General features: G+C 39.1%; 2 protein-coding genes across 2 annotated transcripts in view; one reads left to right on the top strand and one right to left on the bottom strand.

The window, feature by feature from the left end:
- Positions 1-5,437: 5,437 nt before the first annotated feature.
- Positions 5,438-25,189, bottom strand: ferry3 (FERRY endosomal RAB5 effector complex subunit 3). Its single transcript, XM_061721311.1, has 14 exons — positions 25,105-25,189; positions 23,923-24,111; positions 22,483-22,628; positions 20,557-20,738; positions 20,074-20,173; positions 19,749-19,873; positions 16,760-16,866; positions 16,443-16,640; positions 16,061-16,189; positions 15,425-15,493; positions 15,112-15,314; positions 10,841-10,898; positions 8,246-8,313; positions 5,438-6,802 (listed from the first exon to the last, which is right to left on the bottom strand). Exons 1-14 carry the CDS (start codon positions 25,118-25,120, stop codon positions 6,710-6,712), a joined length of 1,683 nt encoding a protein of 560 aa, XP_061577295.1. The 5' UTR covers positions 25,121-25,189; the 3' UTR covers positions 5,438-6,709.
- Positions 5,808-25,762, top strand: part of elmo3 (engulfment and cell motility 3) — a 72,107-nt gene continuing 52,152 nt past the window's right edge. Inside the window, exon 1 of the mRNA XM_061721309.1 lies at positions 5,808-5,811. The gene's annotated coding sequence lies outside the window, so the exon portion shown is untranslated. The remainder of the gene's footprint in view (positions 5,812-25,762) is intronic.

Below are 25,762 nucleotides of genomic sequence, written 5' to 3'. Positions count from 1 at the left end.
ACTACATGGCAAGGCGTCATATTAGCTCTAATGTCAGATTAATATTGGACATAATTGATTATTCTAATTATATGAACTCCAAAGCACTGATGATCTTTCTCAACTTTTATAAGGCATTCAGTTCGATGGACACGCCTTCATGATGCAAACCCTACAAACCCCTTGGTTTTGGAAATAAATTGATCAACATAATTGCCATGTTATATAATTACATAAATAGCTCAGTCATTCTATATCCTAAAATGTCTAAAAGTTTTTCTAGAGGTTTACGCCAATGCTGCCCTATTTCCTTTTTTTTGTTTTCGGTTGTTGAACTTTACGTTGAAATATTTCGTGCAACCCAAATATTCAAGGCTTAACAATCTTTAAGACAGAAGTTAAAATTTCACAGCAAGCCAATGGCACAGTTTTTTGTTTTTTGTTTGTCTGCACACATATTAATGGTTAATACCATGCTGGTAAGAACCTTAGGCATATATACACATACAAACCCAATTTATTTTTTTATTTTTTTTTGGGGGGGGGGGGGGGGGGGGGGGGTGACGGGGGGTGACATCCGCTGCTCATCCAGGACGCGAGAACAGACATGGAGGCACACATGGAGCACTGGAAATCTGCAAGAAAGAAAAAAAAAGCAGAGAAAAAAACAAAACAAAAAACAAAACAGACACAAAACAGACACGGAACCGGCAGAAACAGGAGCAGCAACCGTCCCAGGTCCCGGGACCCAATCACAACTAAGCTAAGCTACCGCGATTAACTAAGCCCCAAAACTACAGAGCGAGCATGCAGGTGAACGGGCCGATGTATATGTCTGTATGGCTGTGTGTGTGTGTGTGTGTGTGTGTGTGTGTGTGTGTGTGTGTGTGTGTGTGTGTGTGTGTGTGTGTGTGTGTGTGTGTGTGTGTGTGTCTGTGTGGCTATGTGTGTGTGTGTATATGTCTGCGTGGCTATGTGTGTGTTTATATCTGTGTGGCTATGTGTGTATACTGTATATATCTGTGTGGCTATGTGTGTGTGTGTGTGTGTGTGTGTGTATATGTCTATGTGGCTATGTGTGTATGCGTGTGTGTGTGTGTGTGTGTGTGTGTGTGTGTGTGTGTGTGTGTGTGTGTGTGTGTGTGTGTGCGTGTGCATGTGCGTGTGTGTGTGTGTATATGTATATGTCTGTGTGGCTATGTGTATGTGTGTGTGTGTGTGTGTGTGTGTGTGTGTGTGTGCGCGCGTGCGTGCGTGCGTGCGTGCGTGCGTGCGTGCGTGTGTGTGTGTGTGTGTGTGTGTGTATGTCTGTGTGGCTATGTGTGTGTTTATATCTGTGTGTGTATGTGTGTATGTCTGTTTGGCTATGTGTGTATACTGTATATATCTGTGTGGCTATGTGTGTGTGTGTGTATATGTCTGTGTGTCTGTGTGGCTATGTGTGTGTGTGTGTATATGTCTGTGTCGCTATGTGTGTGTGTGTGTGTGTGTGTGTGTGTGTGTGTGTGTGTGTGTGTGTGTGTGTGTGTGTGTGTGTGTGCATATGTCTATGTGGCTGTGTGTGTGTGTGTGTGTGTGTGTGTGTGTGTGTGTGTGTGTGTGTGTGTGTGTGTGTGTGTGTGTGTGTGTGTGTGTGTGTGTGTGTGTGTGTGTAATAGTCCTATCAAAGCTCCACCTGAAGTGTATCTATAGTGGGGGAGGGAGCAACCCCGCTACCCGAGGGACCAGAGGCCGACAAGGAAGAACCCGGAACCCAGGCCACCAGCAACCCCACAGAGGGCAAGAAGAGTACGGGAGGAGACCCACAGCCTGAGAGGTGTTGAGTGCATGTGGCTAATGCAATAAAAACAGGGAGGAGGAGGTCAGGGTATCGTATTTCACAATAACCTCCCCCTCCAAGACGCTAAGTATTCTTATTAAGTGTATCTATTAAATGTTGAGTGTGCGGTGTCTAAGATGTTATTAAAATCGTGGGGCGGGGAGCACCGGGGCACGTGGGACAGTGTCCCCCACGCCCCGGACCCCCACGACCCCTCTGACCTATGTGTGTGTGAGTCGTGTAGGGGGGGCAGGAGGGGGAGTGGAGGCCGAAGCCAGGAGGCAGGGCCAGCAGAGCTGGCCCCAGTAGGCGCCCACGCTCCCCCGCCGGCCGTCCAGGTCGACAGGGGCTGGCCCACCGAGCCGGGCCAGGGCCCCACCGCACCTGCAGGAGCGCGCCAGGCGGAGGGGGAAATGGCACAACATCCTTCCATTCACACTGACGACATAAGACATAGACACCTGAGAATTATGTTTTTTCCAATTGTTTCCAATTCATTAGAATGGTTTTCTTTGCGATACATAAGGCAGTGAGAACCAAGTGGACCAAGTTAGATCCCATGTGAATGTCTCCCAAGTGACCTAGTATGCATAGTGTGGGGCACACTGGAATTCAATGACACAGTTTTATTCCTCAAAGATAAATCGCAGATACAGATTGCGCTTCAAGTAACTGTGACTTTTCAGAAGCTTCAGGTATAAAACTTAATATCAATAAGCGTGAATTTTTTTGTGTATATATAAGACTGGTGGAAAGCTTATGTTTAATATCCCTGTTAAACAAACTGTTAAATATCTGAGAATTCACACCACAAAGGACATGGAGCTTAGACAGCAACTTAATTTCCTCCCAAAGGTTCAAAAGACTAAGTCCATTTTTCATATGTGGCAGCAGAGGGACCTCTCTATTTTTGGGGGAGTGTTATTATCAAAAGCTGAAGGTGTATCAAGGTTTGTTTATCCTGGTCTGTCACTTTTTCTTAATGATGCACTCTGTAAAGAAATCAATCGTTGATTTATCAATTTTGTTTGGAAAAATAGATAGAACCATCTCAAGAAAGACATTCTTAGTTTAGAATGAGCAGAAGGAGGTTTAGAATTTTAATTTTTTAACTTAAATTCCATATTTGAAATTAAATGGCTTAAGGAATGTTTGGAACCAGCAGAGTCACTATGGAATTTTATTCCACACAATATATTTTAGAAAGTAGGAGGCTTACGACTTCTGATGGGCTGCAACCTCACAGTTTCTAAATTACCGGTGAAACTCTCAACATTTTATCAACAGGCTCTAGGGAAATGATGTTATCTCCACATGATTGTGTATGATTGAGTTCATAAAATGTCACCTACGTTACCAAAACATTAATGTTCAAACACTTTCTCTAAAGGTTGATTGGGTGGACATCATAGATAGAAAATGTACAAACAAACATCTGCGGAAAGTATTCCAGAGATGTAATAAAATTTTACCCAGAGGAAAGTTTTTTGGGGATTCACAGTTGATTGATATTAACTGGCGCAAGAAATGGATGTGTCCCTTGTAACAAATCAATCTCTAGGTTTGCTGAAGTAAATGAAATCTGCACCTTATGTGGAACTGAGACAGACAATCTTGCATTTGTTTTGTATTTGTACATTGTCGCCATGGAAACATTTGTTTACAATAAAATTAAATAGTACATAACAATTACACCCAGGATCTGCTACTGTTGTTGTATATACCTGTAAAATGAAATCCAGGAAGTGTGCCACAGGGAGGGTCTTTCTTATTTCAGTGGGACAATGCAAAATCACTTTCAATGTACAAAAAAAGCATGACTATGCATTGAAAATATGTCTCAGTGTTTAAACCAGCTTGTTTTAACTCCAGATCATTCTCTGTGTAGAAAACTATTAACACACTTTGAAACAAAGAATACAATAAACCAGTCTGAAAACCTTTGACCAGCTCAAATACTATATGCAACAGTGAATAAATATTTGTGATGCAATTTCTTTTTGCTGAGCCATATTTATAATTTTTGCTCAATATGCTTGACTTTTAATATACGATTATAACAAGACAGTCATCCAATGATGGTCCATTTATGGTATTTATTTATCTTTCACGTGGCTTGTGGCATGTAAAGAAACAAATAACCACAAGATGATTTCACTTATTTTACTCGAGGCTGCAGAGTGATGTGGTGGTTATCTCTGTCGCCTCACTGTTACTGGTACCTGACTTAATACGAATGTTAGCTGTTGATGGTAGTTTTACTTTGTATGAGGGATAGAGAGAATACATAGTTGTTTGTCTCTGTGTGGGTCTGTGACGGACTGGAGACCTATCCAGGATAAACGCATATGGCCAGATACCAGCTGTTATCCAGGCTCCAGCCTCACCAGCAGGCTAAAACTAGGGATGTAACACTTTGCTCTGAAGAAGAGGGATAAAAAAAGTCCTGAAACACATAATTTCTCATGTTTATATTGTCTTGTGATGGATATATATACATGGTGTGTTCCAAGTGACAGCTGGGATAAGCTGTAGCATACCCCTGTGAGCCTGCATTGGAATAACTAGGTATGCGTGATGGATGATGGATATATGGATGGATGTTTCTACACTGTGTAAGAGTTTAAGACAGTTCATATTAACATTCTCACTCATTGTACATATTCTACGAGAAGCATTTGTTTGATCCAGAGCTCATTCAGTGGCATGACAATGAGCTTAACAGACTCATCTCCAGTGGTATGACGAACATCCAACAATAGACTGTGAGGCTAAAACTAAGACCTGATTTCAACCCTGAGTAACTCCTGGATGCATGAAATCACAGTGTCCACTTTTAATGAAGTTATCCTCCATTCTTCAATCTGCAGTCTGCTGTATATGCCATCTTCTTTTACACATATCAGTGCTTTTCGTTTCATTTCAGCTAAACGATGTGGTTTCACATGAGTTGAGCTCTTGAATCACTTGCTGTCTGTCTTTTTGTCATGTTTTTTTCTTTTTTTTTTCTTTTTTTTAAATTTGTGCTGAAGAGAAATGCTGGCATGTTCACTAATAATTTGCATATTCAAGTTGTGAGTGTTTATGTTTGATGTTGTAATGTGAGATAAGTCGCAGCGGTGAACTCTAATGCTGAACCAGTGTCCAGCTCTCTGCCACCAACACTTGACAGCAAGACCGATCCTGGGAATACAAAACACTCAGCAACACACATTCCCACAATTTTGGTCTTTTTGGAGCAGGGCACCACTGTAATATAGGCAGATGAATGTTTCAACATGGAGCTTTTAAAAAGCATCATAACGCTAAGGGAAGATGGTGATCTTGTTTATTGCCACATTTTGATTGCTCCAAATGTCATGCATCTTAATTAGACTAATACCACAAATAAACGCAGCTGTGGGAAACATTCGGATGAGCTGGACTGACATGCACGAATTTAATGCCAATGTATTACATGGATCATAGCAGCGGAGAGATTATGTCCCTGTAGATAAGACACAGCAGTACATCAGACTCTGAAGTGAATGCCAGTCTAATTCCAACTAGTGACAGCAGGATTAATGAAAAACTTGATATCCTGCGGGCAAACCTCTCATGTGCTAATGATAACTTTCTTGAAAAACATGCATCACACCATTGTTGTATATAATTATCATTTTTATTTATTAAAAAATACAAATGTAAACACAAAGTCAAAGTACAGATATAAATCTAAGAGCGGTGAAGCATATAAGTAAAAAAAACTAAACATTAGCAACTGGCTGGACTGAGGGAAGTGAAAGAAGACTTGAACATCTTGAGATTAATCTCAATAAGCAGTAGACACCCATTAAAGTTTCTTTTAATATGCAAAGTGTGCATGTGTGGCAATATTATTCAAATCTTTTTCTTCCGGGGGGGTGTCAGGTATGATTTTAAATCAAATGGTGATCTCTGGTTCGATTCTTGGACATACAGCATTAAAATGAGAATCACCAATTATCATGTCCAGTGAGTTGCCTCTCAAACGAGTCGTCCGTCTGTGATTTTCTTCTTTTTTTTTTAGGTTGGGTCTTCCAAAGAAAAGTGCATAGGATATCCCTTTTCTGTGGAATCCCAACCCCCAACAAGAGGCCAATTTCGCAAGAAATCAAACTGGTAAATCTGTGACATGGTTGAAATGTGCTGTCATCTTTCATGATCAGATAAATATGATTAAAGGATTTTCATACATCAAAACTAAAACCAAGATCTGTGATGTTGTTTTGTTCTCAAAATAGTGTAATTAAATTCATCTAGATTATTATTTGTGGTGAAAACACATCACAAGTTTGGGTAGCGGCAAACAGTTACACACATTTCTCAGATTTATTGGATCAAATATGTTTAACTGACATTGATAAACAACACTGTATTTTCCTGGGGGGGTTTTTTCCCAACTTTCTTGGTCATTGACATTTTTAGTATGTCCCAACTCCACAGAGCCAGCACTAGATGCTCTTCTTCATTGCAGCTTGCACATGAACAAAGCCACAGATTACAGCTTTAAAGGAAAACTGAAATATTTGCAGCTGATGTAATAAAATGCTGCCACCAAAACCACACCCGAGAGACTTGAAATGATAATTGCAGCAGCTGCTTTGGTGAGCAAGAAAATCCAGTTCTCTTTCAGCAGGAAATATTTTTGTGTAGCTTTGGAAAGTGCAAGAATAACAAAGCTCGTATGAGTCAAACATCCTAGTTGCACGTCATCCTTAAGTGCCATAATTTTTTTTTTTTTTTTTTAAATGGCAAGTTAAGTTGCCTCTTCTGTGATTTCAAACACTCCACTTTTCCTTTCTCAAGTCATCTTCATTTCCAGAAAGTAAGCTGAATGCATCTCTGTTCGTCCACCCAACCCGAGGATCAAAACTGGTGCCCATCAAGTCATCAGGCTTTTGAGGTGAGAGTCAGTGTAGAGGAGACGCGGAAGATCTGAGGCAGCATGCTGCTCAACTGGTAGAACATCTCCTCTGAGATACTCTGGCAAAATAAAAGCAAGACAAAACAAAGACACAGCCAGGGTTACAGAGCAAAGAAGAGGCAGATTGTGCAGCAAGGTACAAACAAACATAAGTCGACCACATCTGTCTACTTCTCCTGGACAGACTCTTCTTTTAAAGCAAGCTGAAATATGCACAAGTACACAGAATGTGTGAACCTTTGTTAAACTGCATGTTAAAAGCCCCTGTGTTGTCCTTTAGTTCACAGGGTCATCTTTCCTCGGGGTACAGTAGTAAAATTGCAGCTCCAGCAGCTGTGACTTTAACGGAGCACATGCCGTGTCGCTTTAAGCGTTATCACCCAACAAATAGGAACGTTAAGTAATCTGGAAGCTAAGACCCTGCCACACAAGCAGCATATATTTAGACTCTGTATATCTTTGAGCAACAATGGCATTTCAGTCGCAGCTATTTTGAATTATGTCTGAGCATGTACCTCACAAGAAGCTGAGGCAGCCAGATCCTTTTGATGCTATTCATTTTATCATCTCATCCTGTCAACACGGGATCACGCTGCAGACTCGCCTGCCTTCTTGACAAACCACAAAGCCGTAGGTGTACAACATCCAGCTAAGCTCAAAGTAAAGCGGCAACCATGAGTCATCCAGCACTGTTTTCAAGACTTTGCTTTGAACGTAAACCAGGAGATTTCAGTCTATTACATGTAAATCCACATCTGCAGAATTTTTACATGATAAAGGACAAGAATTTCAGATTTTCAAGAAAGTGAAAACCTCAGTACTGGGAAGTCAGACTTTAATCCATGTGCTTATTGCACATTCATGTGATTGAGTTGGAGCTTTCTTTTATCACAGCAGTGTACGTACCGGGCAAACGAGGCTAAAGCCTCATAAGCTATGATTTACGGTGAGCTTTTCAAACATTCAACCCTTCACTGCCTGCTTTCAGAGGTATGTGCTGAGGCCAGGTGTGCCTTTTGAGAGGGCAGGTATAAGTGGGGCCTTAAGTATACATTTCTTTTGAAATAGCATAAAGCAAGTCCTGGAAGGTTATTAATCAAAGAACAATTATGCATCCTCAGTTTTAAGATACAAAACCAAAAACACAGCTAGGACAGCTAGGACTTGTGAAGCAATCTATGCTTTGGCTGCTCTGAATAGCGGGTCACAGGTCAAATGTGTAAATAGGGAGTCACTCTGAGCCCATCGACGGGTTGCGCTAGATAAGTTGTTGGAGCAGTTTTTCCCATGGCTGCACACACATCACCTAAAAATAAACAATGGTTGCTCGTCTGCCTCAGCCAGTCGTGGAGATATGAGGACCCTCTACCACCCAGGTTACAGTACAGTATATCTGAGAAACCAACTTTTATGGGCGTTTGATGAGCTCTGAGTAATCAATTTCATCTGCATGCTTCCAACTAGCTCTCACTAACGTCAATCCAAGCACGTTTTCATCTCACCTTTGGGACCAGAAACTGGACTGTGCGTGATATTCCTCCATCCCACGAAGCCATTTCCATCATAAAACCTGAGAATAAAAGAAATTTATGAGTAGCTAATATTTAGATGTCAATTGATCTCCTTTTTTTTTTTAATTGAGTGCATTTCATAATTTTTTTTCTTCTTCCATTTTTTTGTATTTAAGATTATTACTTATGTTTTTTAGTGAGCCCATTTCGGCATAAAATGGGTCTTCATCTAACTCACAATAATAAGAGAAATACAACATGCTTAACCTGATGATAAACTATTTAGCATTTCTTGTCCCTTTATGAAACACACCCATTTAGCATTAAAAGTGTTGGTGAAAATAGTAAGTCAAACCTTTGCGTTAATAGCCGGTCAGACCTTTTATTGATAGCAATGACATTAAACAAGTCCTTTTGATATCTTTGGATCAGACCTGCAGCACACTCGGGAGGAATTGTTGACCATTCCTCTTTAAAGAACCGTTTCTTCTCAACCATATTTGTGGGATGTCTGGTGTGAACGGATCTCTCGAGGTCAATTTAGAGCGTCTCTGAGGGGTTAAGGTCTAGGCTCTGACCAGGAGACTCCAAGAGGAGCATTTTCTTTTCCTCAAGCAATCCTGTAATGGATTTATTCAAATGCTTACAGTCACTCTTCTACCGCATCACTGAACTTGAACTAAGCTGGCAGACAGCCACGCTGACATTATACTGTAGGATATTTTGGTAATGAACTGGCAACCTGTCCAGGGTGCACCCCTGCATTCACCCGTAGAGAGCTAGAACAGGCTCCAGCAGATCCTCGTGACTCTTCATAGGAATAAGCAGATAATAGATGGATGGATATTCTGGTACGGTGGGTGACAACTGGTGTTGTAGATTTCCAAGATATTCTTTGAGAAACTTCAGGTGCACAGTAATGTTTGTTTTGTGTTTGTTTTTTTTACTAGAACGGCCGTTTCTTGCATGGAACGCCCATAACTTACGTATAGTACGTTCAGAGATCTCCTTTTTTGTGAGGCTTCGTTCACAAACAGTGTTTTGACTATCTTTCACGGAAGAAAGTAGCTCTAAACCACACATCCAAGTCATTTCATTAACTGGGATTCAAGTGTGCAAATTACTCCAATTAGCTTTAATTTTAGTAATTGATTTGTAGGTTCAGTTGGTTATTCTGCCAGGTGCCTTTAAGGGGTGCATTTAATAAAGATATAAGGAAAAATATTGGTTTATGTGATCTGATACCATTTCGATTCAGTTCGATTTCATAAATCACAGAAGGGAGACCCCCCCCCTTTGCAATAACTGTCAGTATTGTAGTATGTTCAAAGAGCCATCAAAGATGGTTTATTGCTGTGAGCAGGAAGGATCTCCTGCAGCGCTCTGTGTTGTAGCACATCTCAAGAAGCCTCTGACTGAAGACACTGTTGCTGAATTACTGGCTCGTGAAATGGATTTTCATTGATTCCCATTATGTTTTTCATTTCAAGATGCATCATACTTTGCAAAATTGGCTCTAGAGGCTCCTGAACAACAACCAAATGTACAGGACAGAAGACAAACTGCCGGTTTGAATATGTATGAATATGAATATGAAACTGTTATGCTTACTTTGACTGAATTATGTTTTTTTAGTCAATAATACCTCATCATATTCTATTTTTGTTGTTACACAGTGTCTTATCTTTCTGAGTACAGCGTTGCACTTTCATGTTTAAATATAAGTTAAATATACAACACGTTTGTGCTATTAACCATCAGGTGATTTTGCTCTTCCCGTGGCAATGCTTCTCCTCAGTTGGTATCATGAATTTGACTACTGTGTCTTTTAATCAAGATAAATACTATCAATGATCATAATTACTGCTAGATTATAACTCAGAAGCCATGCAATCTCTGAAATGTTGCTTAACTGATATAACAAATAAAGCTGCACAAGGCCAGGCTCCAAGAGAGATGTTATGATCTGATAAGCACTCCAAAAAATGAAAACATAAAAAAAAAATACAGCTTCATAATGTAAAAACTATGTAGAAAGGGGAAACTAATAAAATTGTTTTCCTCTCTAGTCTGGATTCGTGTTTTACACATGATAATTATAAGTCCATATCAAATGTTTCTATATTTTCTAGAAAAGTGATTTTGCTTAATTTTTTTGTAATCATTGGCATGATCAGAATGATAAGTCATGACTCTAAGCTATCCATTACTGTATCATGTCATTTTTTGAAAAGTTCAAATTGTTTGAGGAAATTAATCATTGCAGGATAAGTCCACCGTGTATATTTACATCATCAGAACGATAAATAGAGATAATAAAGCAAATATTTATACATCATTTATCAGCGTATTTATTGAAAAATCATAACAAATACTGGTCCTAACTTCTCTCTGAAGCATGAGAGCAGGCTCAAACACACTTGTGCTTAAAAAGGTGAAGAACAATGCATCCAACAACACATCTTTTTTTAAGTTTTACTGAACTTTATTCTCTTTTCCATAATTTACTTCTGTGATTTTAGTTAGTGTCTGTTGTGGTAACTATCCATAAATTATCCAGCACATCATTTGAAATGATCATCTTACCTTTGACACATTTGAATACCAGCTCAGCCCTCTTAAGGCACCACGGTATAGTCATCTCCTGCAGAGAAACAAGGGGACAATGTGAGCACTGATCAGCTGTGCTTGTGTTTGGATTCAAATGAACTCACTTTTAATTTAGTTTCTCTTTTACGTTTTTTTGTGGCTCTAGCGGCCTTTATTTTGAAATTGGCTAGACAGGAAACCTGGGTAGAAAGAGAGGGGGTCAGAGCCACAGGCTGGGATTTGACCCTGCACCGGCAGGACGAGGGCGATAGCCTCTGTATATGGTGCACATGGACAAACGGATAGGGACAACAAATCTCTGACATGCACAGTGACGTGTGACAGTTAGATGTTTACAAACTGTTAAGAACAGATATAGATGTGCACAAAGTTCCCAAAACATTTTTAGACCAACTACTCTGAAGTCTATAAATGTTAACATAATTACTATGCATTATAATTACTTCTATTATTACATACACACATAGTAGCACAACTAAATATTGGGCATTTGTTTTGTTTTTGACTATATTTCTATATACATATAATTGAGTATTATATCACTATATTGAACAGTTATTAAAGTAGGGGTGTTTGGGTATGTGTGTTTTCTAAGTAAGCTTATTGAAACTCGTCTTGTTATATGTAAGAATGTATGTAAGATTCAGGGGTAGGACTCGATAAGTGGCTACTTCATTCCTACTCTGTTTCGAACATGTTGGTGGATCCGTGAGGTCTGCCCAAGTGCTGTACATATATATATATATATATATATATATATATATATATATATATATATATATATATATATATATATATATATATATATATATATATACATATATACACACACACACACATATATTTGTATTTTATTTTTTTACTTTTTTGTATTCTTTTTTTAACATGCATGTTCGAAATCTAATCTTCAAATCAAATCAACATTTAATCAGGCAGATAATGTGTTATTTGGTTAAAGGTAATGAGATGCAAAAAATCAATACAATGATAATTAAAGATAATTAAAAGAAAGCAGATTTAATTTCCTTTCACGTGAACTGGATAAGGGCGTATCAGTCACACCAGAGCATAAAACACATAATGAACACTTTAATCATGTCCTTTTGTGTCTAAGTGGCTGTGCGTAAGCAAAATGAGAAAGAAATTCAAGTTTAGTATTACAGCACTACGAAGCTGATTTTATTTGCCCACTATGACTTATCTTTTTCATAACAGAGAAAAACTAATAGACCAACAACTCGGGTGCATGTTGTGTGAAGGTTATCTAAATGACGACATATCACTGACACAAACGAACAACACAATCCATCAGCACGCTCATTCAAGATTGCTACATAACAACAAAAGATTAATAAACTGTCAGTAAAAGAACTGGACATATTTTGATATGTGCAACTCAACATGGGGAAACATTCTGTCAGCAGGTCCTTATGACAGGTTGGATAGGGAATCATGAATGCAGGTGACGGGAGCAGCCGGCCACTAAAGGTTGGAGGTGCTGCAGTGTCCTGTTTAGTACAAGTGAGTCTGAATACTGGCTAGTGTGTTTAAGGCGAGGCAAAAAACATCTGCAATCTCTTCTGTCTCTTCTTATTTCTCTTCCGTCTTAAGTTAACTTTGAATGAAGTCCAAAGTCAGTTAGTTGTCGTTCACTTGTGGCACACACACAGCTGTTGAACACAAGTCCAACATTTCTCTGGGTGTTTTTTGCTGATATTAGAGATAAAAGACTGCAAAAGCTAGATGTAAATTACTAAAAATAATCAAATATGCTTCGAGTATGATTTGAAACTAATATTTTAACGTGAAAAGAACTGTGCCATAGAAGTAGAAGTGTCTCTATAAAAGGTAATTTTCTCTTTCTCGCTGTTTTGGAAACTTAAATGAAGGAGGTTTAAGTCTGAAAGCAATATATGAGTAGCCAACAATTCAGGCTGTTCCACATATTTCTAAGAGTGCCTCCAAGTGGCAGAAAGATGCTATAACCTGTAAATGTGCTTTTGTGCAACCACAAAGAAGTGGACTGGAAAACTAGGTTCAATCCCGTGGGCAACCACGTCCAAACTGAACAAGTCGAGATTTTTATTAAATTGAACCTGCTCGCTTTTTGACAAAAGACAATATATCACTGCCTCTTTACGCACTTTCCTACGTATGTTGCATCTCCTCTCCTTTCACTTTTAAGTGTGTTTGGCTCCAGGCTGCAAACACTGACCTCAGAGAGTAGTCATCTCTGCAATGCCCCTTTGATCACAGCGAGGAGTGTCACATAAGTAAACGTACACACACAACACACGTACACACAGACTCCTTTCACACTGGGAATCTGTTGCTCACATCCTAAGTCATCAACCTGCACACAAGAACTGGAGGCGGAGGTGTCAGCAGGGCTCGTCTTTAGATACACGTCGACCGGTAACTACACTGCCCTGGGTATAAACAGTACAGAGTTGAGAAATGGATCTCTGACGTGTGACTAACAGGATAGTATACTCTGGAGTTTTTCATTATGTCTTAAGCAGGTGAAAGTGAGGAGTCATGCTCTTCACAGAAGCATGAAAAGCAGCTGCTGTTTTTAACAAGCAGCAAAAATAAATATAATTCTTACAACCGGGGGAAAAAAGAGTGGTTGTGAAGTAGTACAAGAGAAACTGTGCAAACTGGTGCTCTAAAAATCATTCTTAATTTACCTGTTTAAAAACATTTAACAATCATCATATCATTAAGCAAATCTTCAGATTCCTGTTTTCCTCAAACCTGAACTGCCTCTAAAGATAAAAACCACCAAAAAAGAAGAACAGCCCTTGAATCTTGTGATTGCAGTCTGCAGCTCCTCTAAACAAACTAGACCAGTTTGAACAAGCAGAGCTCTCTCCCTTAAATGAGAAACGCCTTCAACGACTCTCGTAGATGGAAAAGGTTTCATGTAAAACCAGAAGCTTTCAATTAAAAGCCCATGGCTCTTGGGGTTTCAAAAATTGGAACACTTTGGTTACATAAACAATCAGCTTTTAATTAGATGTGAGAAGAAAGACTTCACTGGGCATGTTGTGCCAGGAGTACACTCTGGCGGCTCGGGAGAGATTCCTTCCCTATGGGATCCTCGGTTGATCACCGCTATTGTGGATTTTTAATCAGCCAAATAAGTAACATGACATTTTAAAAATGTCAAGACATAAAAGAAAAACAACTCCAGTTTAACCAGATATTAATGTGAGGTCGGCTTGATTTAGAATATGTCCATCAAGCGCTGAGAAATTCCTCCTTCAAGGCAAGTATAATTAATTTAATTCATTAATTAGATACTTTATTAATCCCCTTGGGGAAATTCAGGACTCTGCTTTTAACCCATCACTAGTTCCACTATGGACTACAATGGTTCCCCTCTGTTGCCCAACCAGAGTCTTCCAGCCCCAAGCCCACGTCTGTAACTACCAGGCTCCCACTCCCTTATAAAAATGAATAAACAAGCAATATGGACACTTGCTCTGTTAAATCTCACAGATCAATCAGAACTACGGGATCAAAAGGGCAGCACAAAACATTTTGGAGAATTAAAGATGCAATATTCTTTTTGGAGCAATAAGTAAAGGAGGAAACAGTGAGAGGCATCTTCACGCTTGTTGGTCCTATAAAGTAGGACAACATCAAAACTAATGCTGCACGTTGACCATACCAAAGGTCCTCAGAGAGAAGGACTAGAATCTGACACCCTGCATTTGCATCGTAGGAACCAGAGCGTAAAAGAACTGGGGAGACCCTGCACAAGCAGCCCCGGTAGCGAGGTCATGTTTTCAAGTTCTGGTCGTTTTAGGGTTCGGGTTTCAGCAGTAAACTTTCCAGTCTAATAATCCTTATTTCCCTCCTTTCTGTCTCAATCATCTCACAGTCATCTGCTTAATTAGTGTTGTTATTCTTCCATTGTAATTAGTGTTGTTCATTTTTGGAAAACACTACAATTGAATTTGGCCATTCACGCTCAGCTGTTTTTGATCGGGAGACAAAGACAGCAGTACAAACTTCAGTGGAAAGCTGGAAAGGAGAAAAATGAGGAGAGAGAGAGCTGTGATTGTGAGAAGAACGAGGCGGTGATTATGAACTGAATAACTAAAGCTTGACGTTTCATATAAAAGCATCTGCTAAGTAACTGGGTGTAAAGGAACCAGGCACAGATAAGGGGATGACTCTGTAGTGCAACATCATTCATGTATAAATAAGTATTCCCAGTGCTCGTAACCGTGTCCTACCTCTGACATATCATGTACCAGCAGCAGCGGGATGGTGACGGTGGTGATGTCATGCGTACAGCAGACTTTCAGGATGTTTCTCAGACCCATGATCGCAGGGTCTCGGGCTGTAATGTTGCCTGAACGAAGGTTGTCGTCCACGCACAGATGAAAGACGACATGAACCTCCGACAGGTTGGAATGCCGGGTGATATAAAACTCACCTTAAAAGGGAAAAAAAAAACATACTGTCAACACATTATTTGAGGGAGAGAAAAAGCAGTTCAGACTAAGTGTGTATGTGTTGAATTGCTGTACAGTATGTAACCTTTACCTGGCAGGATATTTGAAGGATTTCTTTCAACGCTTTTGCTCTTATCATCACCTCCATTCCTTTGAACTTCTGTAAGCATTCACAAGTCCAGAGTAAAACAAAAATATATCCAATCGTGCAAGGTTATTAGTCAAAATAGTTCCCCAGGACACACGGCAGCTGTAGTATCCCTGAAAGGATTCCCAGATTATGTTTCTTTGCACTGAAACGTCTCAATCTAAGATGTGATGAGATTCTGAAGAGAGTTTTCCTTTAGTGCAGTAGTGGTAATGTAACATGTGTCCCTTTTTCCTGACTTTTTAACCCACCCTGTCATGTCAATGATATTTTCCAGCAATGAGAAGGATTACAGTCTAATCTTTTAGCAATACAATGCTAAACATTCGAGAAGGAGCTTGAATTTCACTCTCACTTCTCTGGTATAAAAACAAAACAAACATCCTCCTTCTTTTCCACCTAAACATGAAAGCAGGCAAGTCAGGGATAAACCTAAATGAGATAAACTGTATAATGAGAGGGCAGCCAAACCCACAGCTTTAGGCCTACGCAGTTGTGTCTTGTAGTTCTGCCCTGATGACAAGGCCAGTTTTACAAACACCTTCAAAGTCTCATGTAACGTTGAATAAAAGGACTAACCAGGCTGGTGTTTTTGCTTGCTACTCCTCTGGGCCCTGGCATACAGCACCACCTGCTGCACCTCCTGTAGCTGCCCCTCCAAGAAGGGAAAGTGGAAGTCTGTGCACTCCTTTGCCACGGTTGCAAAGTCTGGGGGGGTTGACACAGAACAATGGGTGCATTAAATGATGAAAGAAAGCTGCCTAGGTCAGAACAAAGGGTTAGTTATCTTGTAGAAATAAGGACTTCATTCTTTTAATTTAGGAGTATGTTTCCCTACGACATAGCCCTAGCACCACATTGTATCGTTAAGAAGCAAAATGCTGAATAAAACCCAAGAAACCGTTTACTGAGATAAAACTGATGTTTATCTAGAGCAGCAACCTGAAGGACTGGCCCTGACCTCTTTTGATGCCACTGTAGGAGTTGACCCTGTTGTCCACCAACAGCACCAGACCGCACAGGGAGAAGGAGTACAGCGAGAGGGCCGTCTGCAGCCGCTGCAGCTTTGCTCCGCTGCTGCCGTGTCGCCGGTGCTTACAGAAGTCCAAAACGTCTGCTCGGACCAGCCGCAGGTTGTGCATCGTCTTCAGTTGTGCTCCTGATAAAAGAATGACCACATACAGTAAGGCGCTAAGTACAGACACTGCCTTCAAACTAAAGCAAAATACAAAAAAACACTACGAATGACTGGGAGGGAGCATGTTAGAAGTCAAGCACCTAGGTGTATGGTGAAGCTTTCCTCCAGCAGAGGTTGCTCTTCAAATATTCTCGTCCCAGAATCCGGGGCCTCTGAGAGTTGGCTCGGCTGCACCTTAATCTCCTCACTAGAAACAAATCACGCAAAGAAATCAATCTTTACGAAAACTAGCAAATGCAGTAGAGCCATCCATCACTTTTGACTGCTAAATGACCAGAAAGTTTGTCCAATACAAAAGTTTTACAGTCTCTCGTGGAGCAAAGAAAAAAGACGAGAGGTTAATTTTGTGCAATAAAACATCATCTAGAAAAAAGGCTTCAGTGGCAGTAACAAGCTATCAATTATACACATGTTACTATTAATTACACATCAGTATAAAAGGAAACGTATATTACAATGTTTAATTCAAGGATTTAAATAGACTTCTTTTGTTTAAAAATATAAAAATAATATATAATAAAACAAAACTCTCTAAATGCTGTTAACTGACATGGCAGCGGTAAATCGCAATTATCTGAACTAATTTTTGAAGTTACTGGATCTGCTATTAACACATGATCAAAGACAGCCAAAGTCAACAAATTCAGGACTCAAACCTTTATCTTATTTTTTTTGTCAGTTTTCCCTTACAAGTTAAGGCTTTAACTAAAAATGCATATCTATTAAACATTCAGAGTGCTGATGTAGAATGTTCCACCCACACATAATAAGATGATTTTTATCACGTAAACTGCTGGTGCATAATTACTGCAGAGTCAGCAGATCGTCTGAGAAGCCTTGGCATGCAGGTCCTCTTGGTATTCCGTTTTCATGCATTTTCATCCCATAAACCATTAATAGAGGAATGCAATTGATTCATTTAAACAAACATTCTGCAGGCTATAATACTGCCCACCGCCATTGCATTTCTTTTTCTTGTCTTTCCCCTCGTCTTGGCCTGTGATGGCCATCATCTTTTACACTGAAAAGCTAATCATCAGTCAAACCGAGATTAGGTTTTGACTTCTTCAGTAACTTTCTGTTCTACTTAAATGCAACCTGCACTTAAAAAAAAAAAACACATCCTGTTGTGGATAACTTGAGACTGAGTAAAGGGCGAGTTTCAGAAAGCCCACGTGTAGAGCCTGTACCTGTAGCTCTACTGCGAGGGGCAACAAGCTTTTCTTAAAGGTTTGACGCGTGCGTGTCCATCAAATTCAATGTCCTTTATTTGCATAAATGTCCATCCATTTATTTGCACCGTCCATCAAGAAATCCAAAAAATACGTATTCCTGTTACCGTAACACACAACGGCCGAAAACTGTTTGCCTTCTCCTCAATTCCTTCACCTGGCTTCCATCACCATCACAGATATAAATCAGCTAGAATAGCAACCAGTTTCGTTTGACATGACGTCATAGCAAGCCCATCCAGTTCACAAAAATAAAGAAATAAATAAAGAAAAGAAAAGAAAACATGTATTTGGCTCCAACACCATGTTTCCAGTAACAGTTTAAAAATACATCAAATAAAGCAGCACAAGTTGTTATTGTTATAACCAAGATAGATTCTGCTGCTTTGTGTTCTTGCCGAGTTATTTTTATTTAATTTTAAATCTTAATTTTTGAAGTGTGATTTTTAGGTTTTATCATCAGCTGATTTCATAACTTTAATAAATAAATAAATAAACCTACGCATGTCGGGTGCCTCTGAGCCCAGAGAAACCCAAACCGTGGCACCGAGGCCACCCTGTCAGTGGCAATTTCCAAATCTACAACATGCTTAAGTGCAGGTTTTTTCTCTTTTAATCACCTCAAGAGTAAACTCCACTTTTTACTGTCCATAATCTTAAACAGATTTGCTCTTAAACCCTGTCAAACTGTGTAGAAAACAACTGTCAGAGAACTGAAAAGGTCTGTTCACCTGTTTTTGGGTGTAAAGTAGGTCTACACGAATCATATGTGCAAACACAAAAACTAAAACACATACATTGGAAAAGGTGAAGGAATGTTATGCCATGTTGGATGTTGGAACATGAGCGCCATCTTGTGAGGATTTTGCTCCGTTACCTGCATCGTCCATCCATGTGCTTCCTATGCTGCTTCCATTGTTACTTGGGAACCTTTTGTTTTGTTTGGCGTGAGACATTCTGGCTAACTGAGGGCATAAAGGAACCTTAGCCGGAGAACATAAAGTCCAATGCAATCAAATGTATTTGATTACCCATAACAGTAAGTAATTGTTTATAATATTGCCAGAGAAGGAAGCTTGATAAAGACCTAAAACATGTACTTGATGCTATAAAGTTTGAGATGAAATTAAATGAATTACAAATGAGTTAGAATCAAGTGCATTGAAATGACTTTTGTTGTGAACTGGAGGTGTAAAATAAACTGGACTGAATTTGAACGATATATTTGCCAATTTTCCCATAGGCAAGTTCAATCCAAGGTCAGAAACATGTCATATCTAAAAAAGAAACTGGAAGGAAGCATCAGGTTTGGTATCAAAGACCAAACACATCATATCGGCACAAACACTGTTAAGCACAGCGGAGGAGGGCTGATGATCTGGACTTGTTTTGCAGCCATAGGACCAAAGCATCTTGTGCAACAAAGTATTTTTGTTATGTATTCTTTTTAATGGCACAATGGCAATAAAGACTTCTCAAATCTAGTCTAGAATGCACTTTGGGAGAATCTGTCTGACATCAAAAGCTTTTTCCAAATTGGGACACACAATAGAAGCACGTGACCAGTTTTGCATTGGCTGTGTTCAGGATCTCCCAACTCACAAGCTTGTATTGTGATAAAATCTTATTATCAAACTAAACCAATTACCAAACTTACAAAAGCTGCAGCTATAGCATGAGTCTTAGGTAGTGTGTTTTATTAGCTGCTATATGGATAAAAAGATTTGCTGCATGATGTAACTTTACATTTTCTATCAAAACACACACAAACTAACAGACTTAATCAACTGTTATTATTCTGAGCATATATAAACAAAATGGTAACAGACTGGCTTACTTGATTTTGCTGCTGTTGTTGGGCTTCTGCAGATCCTGGTGCAGTTTGATGACCCACTCTTGATACTCCTGCTTTTGAATGCCTGTCACTTGCTTGAGCTCACTGCTCCACTTGTTCTCCAAGACCTGGCCAGAGACGACAACCTCAAACATTTTACTACTTTACCATTTCAAAACAAAGAAAAACATCTTTTCACTTAACAGACTGAGACAGAGCTGAAACTTTAACTGGAAAAAAATCCCCTAAACATCCAAGTTGATTTGTACTGAGATAACGGTAACCTGTTTTTTTAACAATTTACAGAGCTGTCCAGCATCGTTTTTACCTGTTGTGCATCAAAGTGTTGAGATGCGACTGCATTTACATCCTGGTCACTCAAGGTACTTCCCAACTCATGCATCACTTTGTCCATTTCTGTAGCTTGCCTAACAGATATGGAAGAATTCAGTGGTTTATTAGATATAACAGGGAAAAGTTATTATTTACACAACTAACGGTGTGCCATAGCCTGTCTAAATAAAAAGTGTCTTCCGCCGTTTTTTAAAACAATCAACAGATTTGGCAAAACACAGGGGCAGAGCAAGGCCTTCCAAGGTCTGGGGGGACTGCAGCCTGAAGTCTGTATATTGATTGACAAATAATACAACATCTACCATGGTAATGTTGGGGGTAGAGTTTTCATGTGGCGGAAGAAGCACCACGTAAATAAACTTGGGATTTAACACTGCCTAAAAATGAACAGTATATCTGTCAATGATACATGCAGAAATGTACAAATTCTGATTCTGAACAATAGCCCCACACCAACCTTTCTTGTAGTTTCTTAATTTCCATGTCTCTCTCGCTGAGAAGCTCAGAGATGCTAACGAAGTAGTTGTGCTCCAGGTTGAGGAGGGTATCAGAGGCAGGGGAGTGGATCAGCTCATGGTAAACCTCAGCAAAGTCCTCATCCCAGCTGGGTTCTTCGGGACGAGCATGTTCCAGTGTAGTCTGAAACACAAGGTCACAGCAGCAGTGTGGAGGATTTAGTGAGGTCTAGTGGCAAAGTTAGGCCTCTGCCTCCTTTCTAAGAGTGTTTTTGAGGAAAGAGGGTGGCCTTTAAAACATGAAGAACACACATGGTCCTTACTGTTTGTTTTGTGTGTTCATCATCATTAGACTGTTTGGATCAGCAACAGGTTATCCTACTTTGTAAATAATCACCTTTTTCCCTAAATCAGTATCAGTCGACCACTACGCATAATCAACCAAGGTTTAGTCATACAAGTTAGGCAAAAGTAAGCTGTGCAAAGCAAGGTAATCAATCAATAACAAATGTCTTACGGATGATGATACCCTGTGTAGTGTTAAAAAAAAAAAGAAAAGAAAATCACACAACAGAAACTGGAAATCCTCTGTGTGTGTTCCCGTGTGTTAAATGTGGTCAATGTTTGAGGGCAGTACGAAGGAGAAGCTTTACATCAGAGGGCCAGACAGCTTAAATGACTAACATACTCCCAACTATGTGGTGGCAGTTTAAACTGCTGAACTTTTCAGTTTGAAACTCAATTGCAACACTGACCATCATCAAACCTGGAAAAAGAAACAATGGCTGTCACAGCTATATGCCATGATTTCATTAGAAAACCACAACCTCCACCTCCCGCTCAGTGGATTGCCTCATACTGATTCAGAAAAGAAAACTGATGACTTGAGTCTTATAAATGTGAAACTTAAAGCACGGAAAGAGCTCTGTTGCATAAAAATGTAACCAAGTAAAATGAGAAAGTGAGACATTAAACGCAGCATGTGGGCCCATGTAATTGGATTGTTTTTCTTCAGAACTCATGAATAATCAATTTTCAAAATCACTGTTTGAATTATTTTAATGATCCATGACTGTGTCAAAATTGGATGTAATATTGTGACTCTGCTTTGATACTTCGGCAACTGTAGGTAGTGGATATGCACTCGGGGAGAGAGAAGCAGCATGAAATAAAGCATCCCATCCTCAATAATAGTTTGTTTTGTTGTAACCTGACATTATATGAGATTTAATTTGATTTGGCAAAGAGCGTTTTGAAGTAATCGCACAAAGAAATCCAGGACCTTGGCCACACATATATAAGTACAGCAATCCCTCATTTTTCGCGGGGATTACGTTCCAAAAAGAACCTGTGATAAGTGAAATCCGTGAAGTAGTAACCTTTATTTTTTTTACAATTATTTTCGAGAGAAGAACATAGCAGAGGAAGCGGGGAGACTGTTTCAGAATGCAGAACACAATGCACAATGCAAATCCGTGAAGCAGCGAGACCGTGAAAGGTGAACCGCGTTATAGCGAGGGATTACTGTATTATTTTAAACAAAAGGTTTATTTTTTAGCTTTAAGTCAAAATGCAGAAAACTCCTTCAGGCAGCATGATGATCTTGAGGTATGTTCTTTGTAGCAGTAATTCAACAAAATGTTTGATTCACTTCACGCGTCATGCTTTGGTTACAGCCATGTAACATCTTTGCAGTCAAACTTTTGTTTTTTCTTCAAACTCACACAACCAGTGACATGAATTTTTTAAATGATGAAGATAAATCTTAATTAAATGGTTAATACATTTAAGAAAATACATCAGATAACGAATCTGTTGACAACCTCCAGTGATTCCACATAGCAATACATAAAACGTTGGCGTTTAGCTACAAAAGCATTGAAACCCCCCAGAACATTACTTTATAGACACAATGACGGTGTTTTTACCTCGACATACGACCGAGCCCACGCGCTGGTAAGCTGGTTCACATCTACGTCTCCTGCTGTGAGTCTTTGCAGGGCCAGCTCTGCCTCTCTGTCATAATCCAGAATGGTCTCCCTCTCAATAAAGTAAGAAAGCGAGGCTTTTAGCTCTGCAACAAGAGAAAAAATTGGAGGACATATCAGTCATTTATACAATTTTTCCATTTCTGGTGTTTTGGGCAGAGCCAAATACTAGAGCAGGGGTCACCAACCCTGGTCCTCGAGGGCCGGTGTCCTGCATGTTTTAGATGTTTCCCTGCTTTAACACACCTGATACTAATTAATCATCGTCATCAGCTTGTCATCCAGGGCTGCACAATTCTGTTAATGACACAGTCACTTGTATCATGGTGCAATGAAGCAGGGAAACATCTAAAACCTGCAGGGACACCGGCCCTCGAGGACCAGGGTTGGTGACCCCTGTACTAGAGTATACTCCAAAATGATTGGTCTGGAACTTATTCATTTATTCCCTTGGAAGAACACTGGTATGCTGAGAATGCCACCCGATTATAGTTTTCTGTACATTAAACTGGAAGGAAGAAGTTCTGCCTCATTTTCTACCCTCTTACACCATGGAGATGAAGACAAAGCAGGATTATCAATAAAGCTTTTCTTGATGGCTGCCAGAAAACTTTACTTAACCTCTCAATGAGGATGTCAAACAGCATAGGTAGAAACATACTGCAGATAAAAATGTAAAAGTTGTAGAAGAGGGACTGTTGTGGTTATTAACAACAAATGGTTTAGTTCTATACTTGTTACTATGAAGGAGCTTCTTTACTGATTTCTTGTCCAACAAAAAGAACTTAATTGTAAATCCATGGATAAAATGAACTTTATTAAATCATTACACGAGAGTTACGGAGAGATGTCCGTCAAAGACTGTCGCCGCCTGGAAAACCTCAAAAAAAAAAAATTCTTGTCCGACAAAAAGAATTAGCAAATTAAAACGCTTCCTTAGTCCTTCACAGTTAGGCTGCTGTTTGATTTGTTTACATCCATGCAGAGAAAACTCAAGCAGCACACAATCCGTTTACCACAAGTGTCATAACATTGAGTGTGCTTACCTGGATGGAAATACAGTAGAACAAAAATAACTGAATGTTTTGCTTTAATACCAATTACAATTTATTAAGATGATAAGATTCCCCAATCAAATGAATATTTGCAATTTTTACAAATGTAAAATGGATATAGTTGTGAAGTTTGGATATAGTTAAATATTTGCCTGGTCCCAGGCTTTAGAACGGGTTCAGTCCAAGAGCAGATTTAGTCAGATGTGTAAAAGTAAAATAAAATAGAAATTGCCTATCAAAACTTTTTGTGAGCAGCAATATTCACCAAATGAACTAGTTCTGAGTTAAGAGACCTGAATTGGTGTAACCGTGTGCAGGATCTCACCGTTTTCCATGTAGCAGGGTATTTTATGCAGCAGCATCAGTCGTCCGTGCAGGTCACTGATGTTTACATGGACAGGAAACTGGAGTGGCACCTTGAGGACGCACTTGTTTTTTCCTGCCCTGAACTCAAACACAAACTCCTTGTCTGCAGTACTGTTTGTTTTACCTTTGCTTTTCTTCATGATCACGGCTGGAAAATTAAAAGGCAGAGCTTAAATAGTTTAACATCACAACCGCGGTTGAATTGGTTTGATATTGGATATTGGATATTCGACATTCAACACCCATAAAACTTGATACATACCACTGATTTTGGTCAAACCACTTGTGATGTGTTCATGGTCATCTAGACTATATATCACAAAACAGTAATTATTAAAAAATCATATAAAAAAAATCATATATATGGGCTGATTTAAAAATCATATTATGGGCTGATTTAAAAATCATATTATGGGCTGATTTAATGAGGTTTAATGAATTCAACACCCATAAAACAATCGGTGTTATGTATCACAAGTTTTATGGGTGTTGAATTCATTAAACCTCATTAAATCAGCCCATAATATGATTTTATAATAATTACTCTCTTGTGATATATAGTCTAGATGACCATGAACACATCACAAGCAATATGACCAAAATCAGTGGTGTGTATCACAAGTTTTATGGGTGTTGAATTCATTAAACCACATTAAATCAGCCCATATATATGATTTTTTAATAATTACTGTTTTGTGATATATAGTCTAGATGACCATGAACACATCACAAGTGGTTTGACCAAAATCAGTGGTATGTATCACAAGTTTTATGGGTGTTGAATGTCGAATATCCAATATCAAACCAATTCAACCGCGGTAACATCACATCGCCTTCTCAAACATATACCTTACACACTTGCATCTTCGCTAGACTGCCGTTTTAGACTACAGCAATGTATAATTGATACGTTTCAGTTAAAAGCAGACCTTTATTTAATGAAAATCTAAATGCCACTTGCATGTATGTCGACAGTATTTATGTATTAAATATGTAACATTTGCTCAACGTTAGCTAGATGTATGCTAACGTCGAAGCTAGGGGTAAAGCTAAAAATAAATATCAATCTTAGCCACATTGGGCTGATCAGACATTTTTAATAGTAATAATTTGCATATATCGTCTCCAGAGGCAGGTTTACCTGAGTGTGAAGGCATGAGGAGGAGATGAAGACCTGCAGGAGACTGTTTGGTTCAGTCAGCTGACTGGTTCAGGGGGAGGTGAGATCGCTAAAGCACTTTCGCATCACACATGAAATGACGCGATATAACAACCACAGGGCCACTGCTAAACTCACTTTTAACTTTAATATTCATCATTTATTTTGTATCATATGAATTTAAATATTATATTAAATAATTTAATTAGGTTTACAAATCAACGAATCTGTTATCCCTAAAGAGGACATTTACTTTGTTACTTTTACGTTGTTTTCTTTTCTTGAACATTGTCGCCCCCCACTGGTCAAAAATAGCACCTGATGTGGTTTAAAAAGGCAAACTTGTACTGAACAGAAAGCACAACTATTTGTGTTTTTTTTTTTTTTTGTTTTTTAATGAAGCACCCCAGAAAAGACAAATAAAACTTGGAAAATAAATGGAAATAACAATGTACGTTGTTAAGAGGAAAATAATTCCAATAAGAATAAACATTGATATAAGAAGGCAAACAATAACTGAATTAGTTTACATGACGATTTTTCTCAGCAAAAAGACTTATGAATCCTGAGTTCGATGAACAAGTCTATAAACAAGTTGCATCATCACATTGTCAGTTTGTTATTGCAGCATACTTACTTA

This window comes from Cololabis saira, chromosome 5 (assembly GCF_033807715.1).
Source record: "Cololabis saira isolate AMF1-May2022 chromosome 5, fColSai1.1, whole genome shotgun sequence".
Lineage (NCBI taxonomy): Eukaryota > Metazoa > Chordata > Actinopteri > Beloniformes > Belonidae > Cololabis > Cololabis saira.
The sequence above is the reverse complement of the archived record's forward strand: the minus strand, read 5'-3'. Positions and strand labels throughout refer to the sequence as shown.

Bases quoted from the DNA above. Each gene is read 5' to 3' on its own strand.
- ferry3 (XM_061721311.1), bottom strand. The intron at 19,874-20,073 runs GTAAAAACGATG...GTCTCTGGCCAG, and splicing joins AACACTTTGATGCACAACAG to GTCTTGGAGAACAAGTGGAG. The intron at 15,315-15,424 runs GTAAAGGTTACA...TTCCCTTTTAAG, and splicing joins TCCTTCAAATATCCTGCCAG to GTGAGTTTTATATCACCCGG.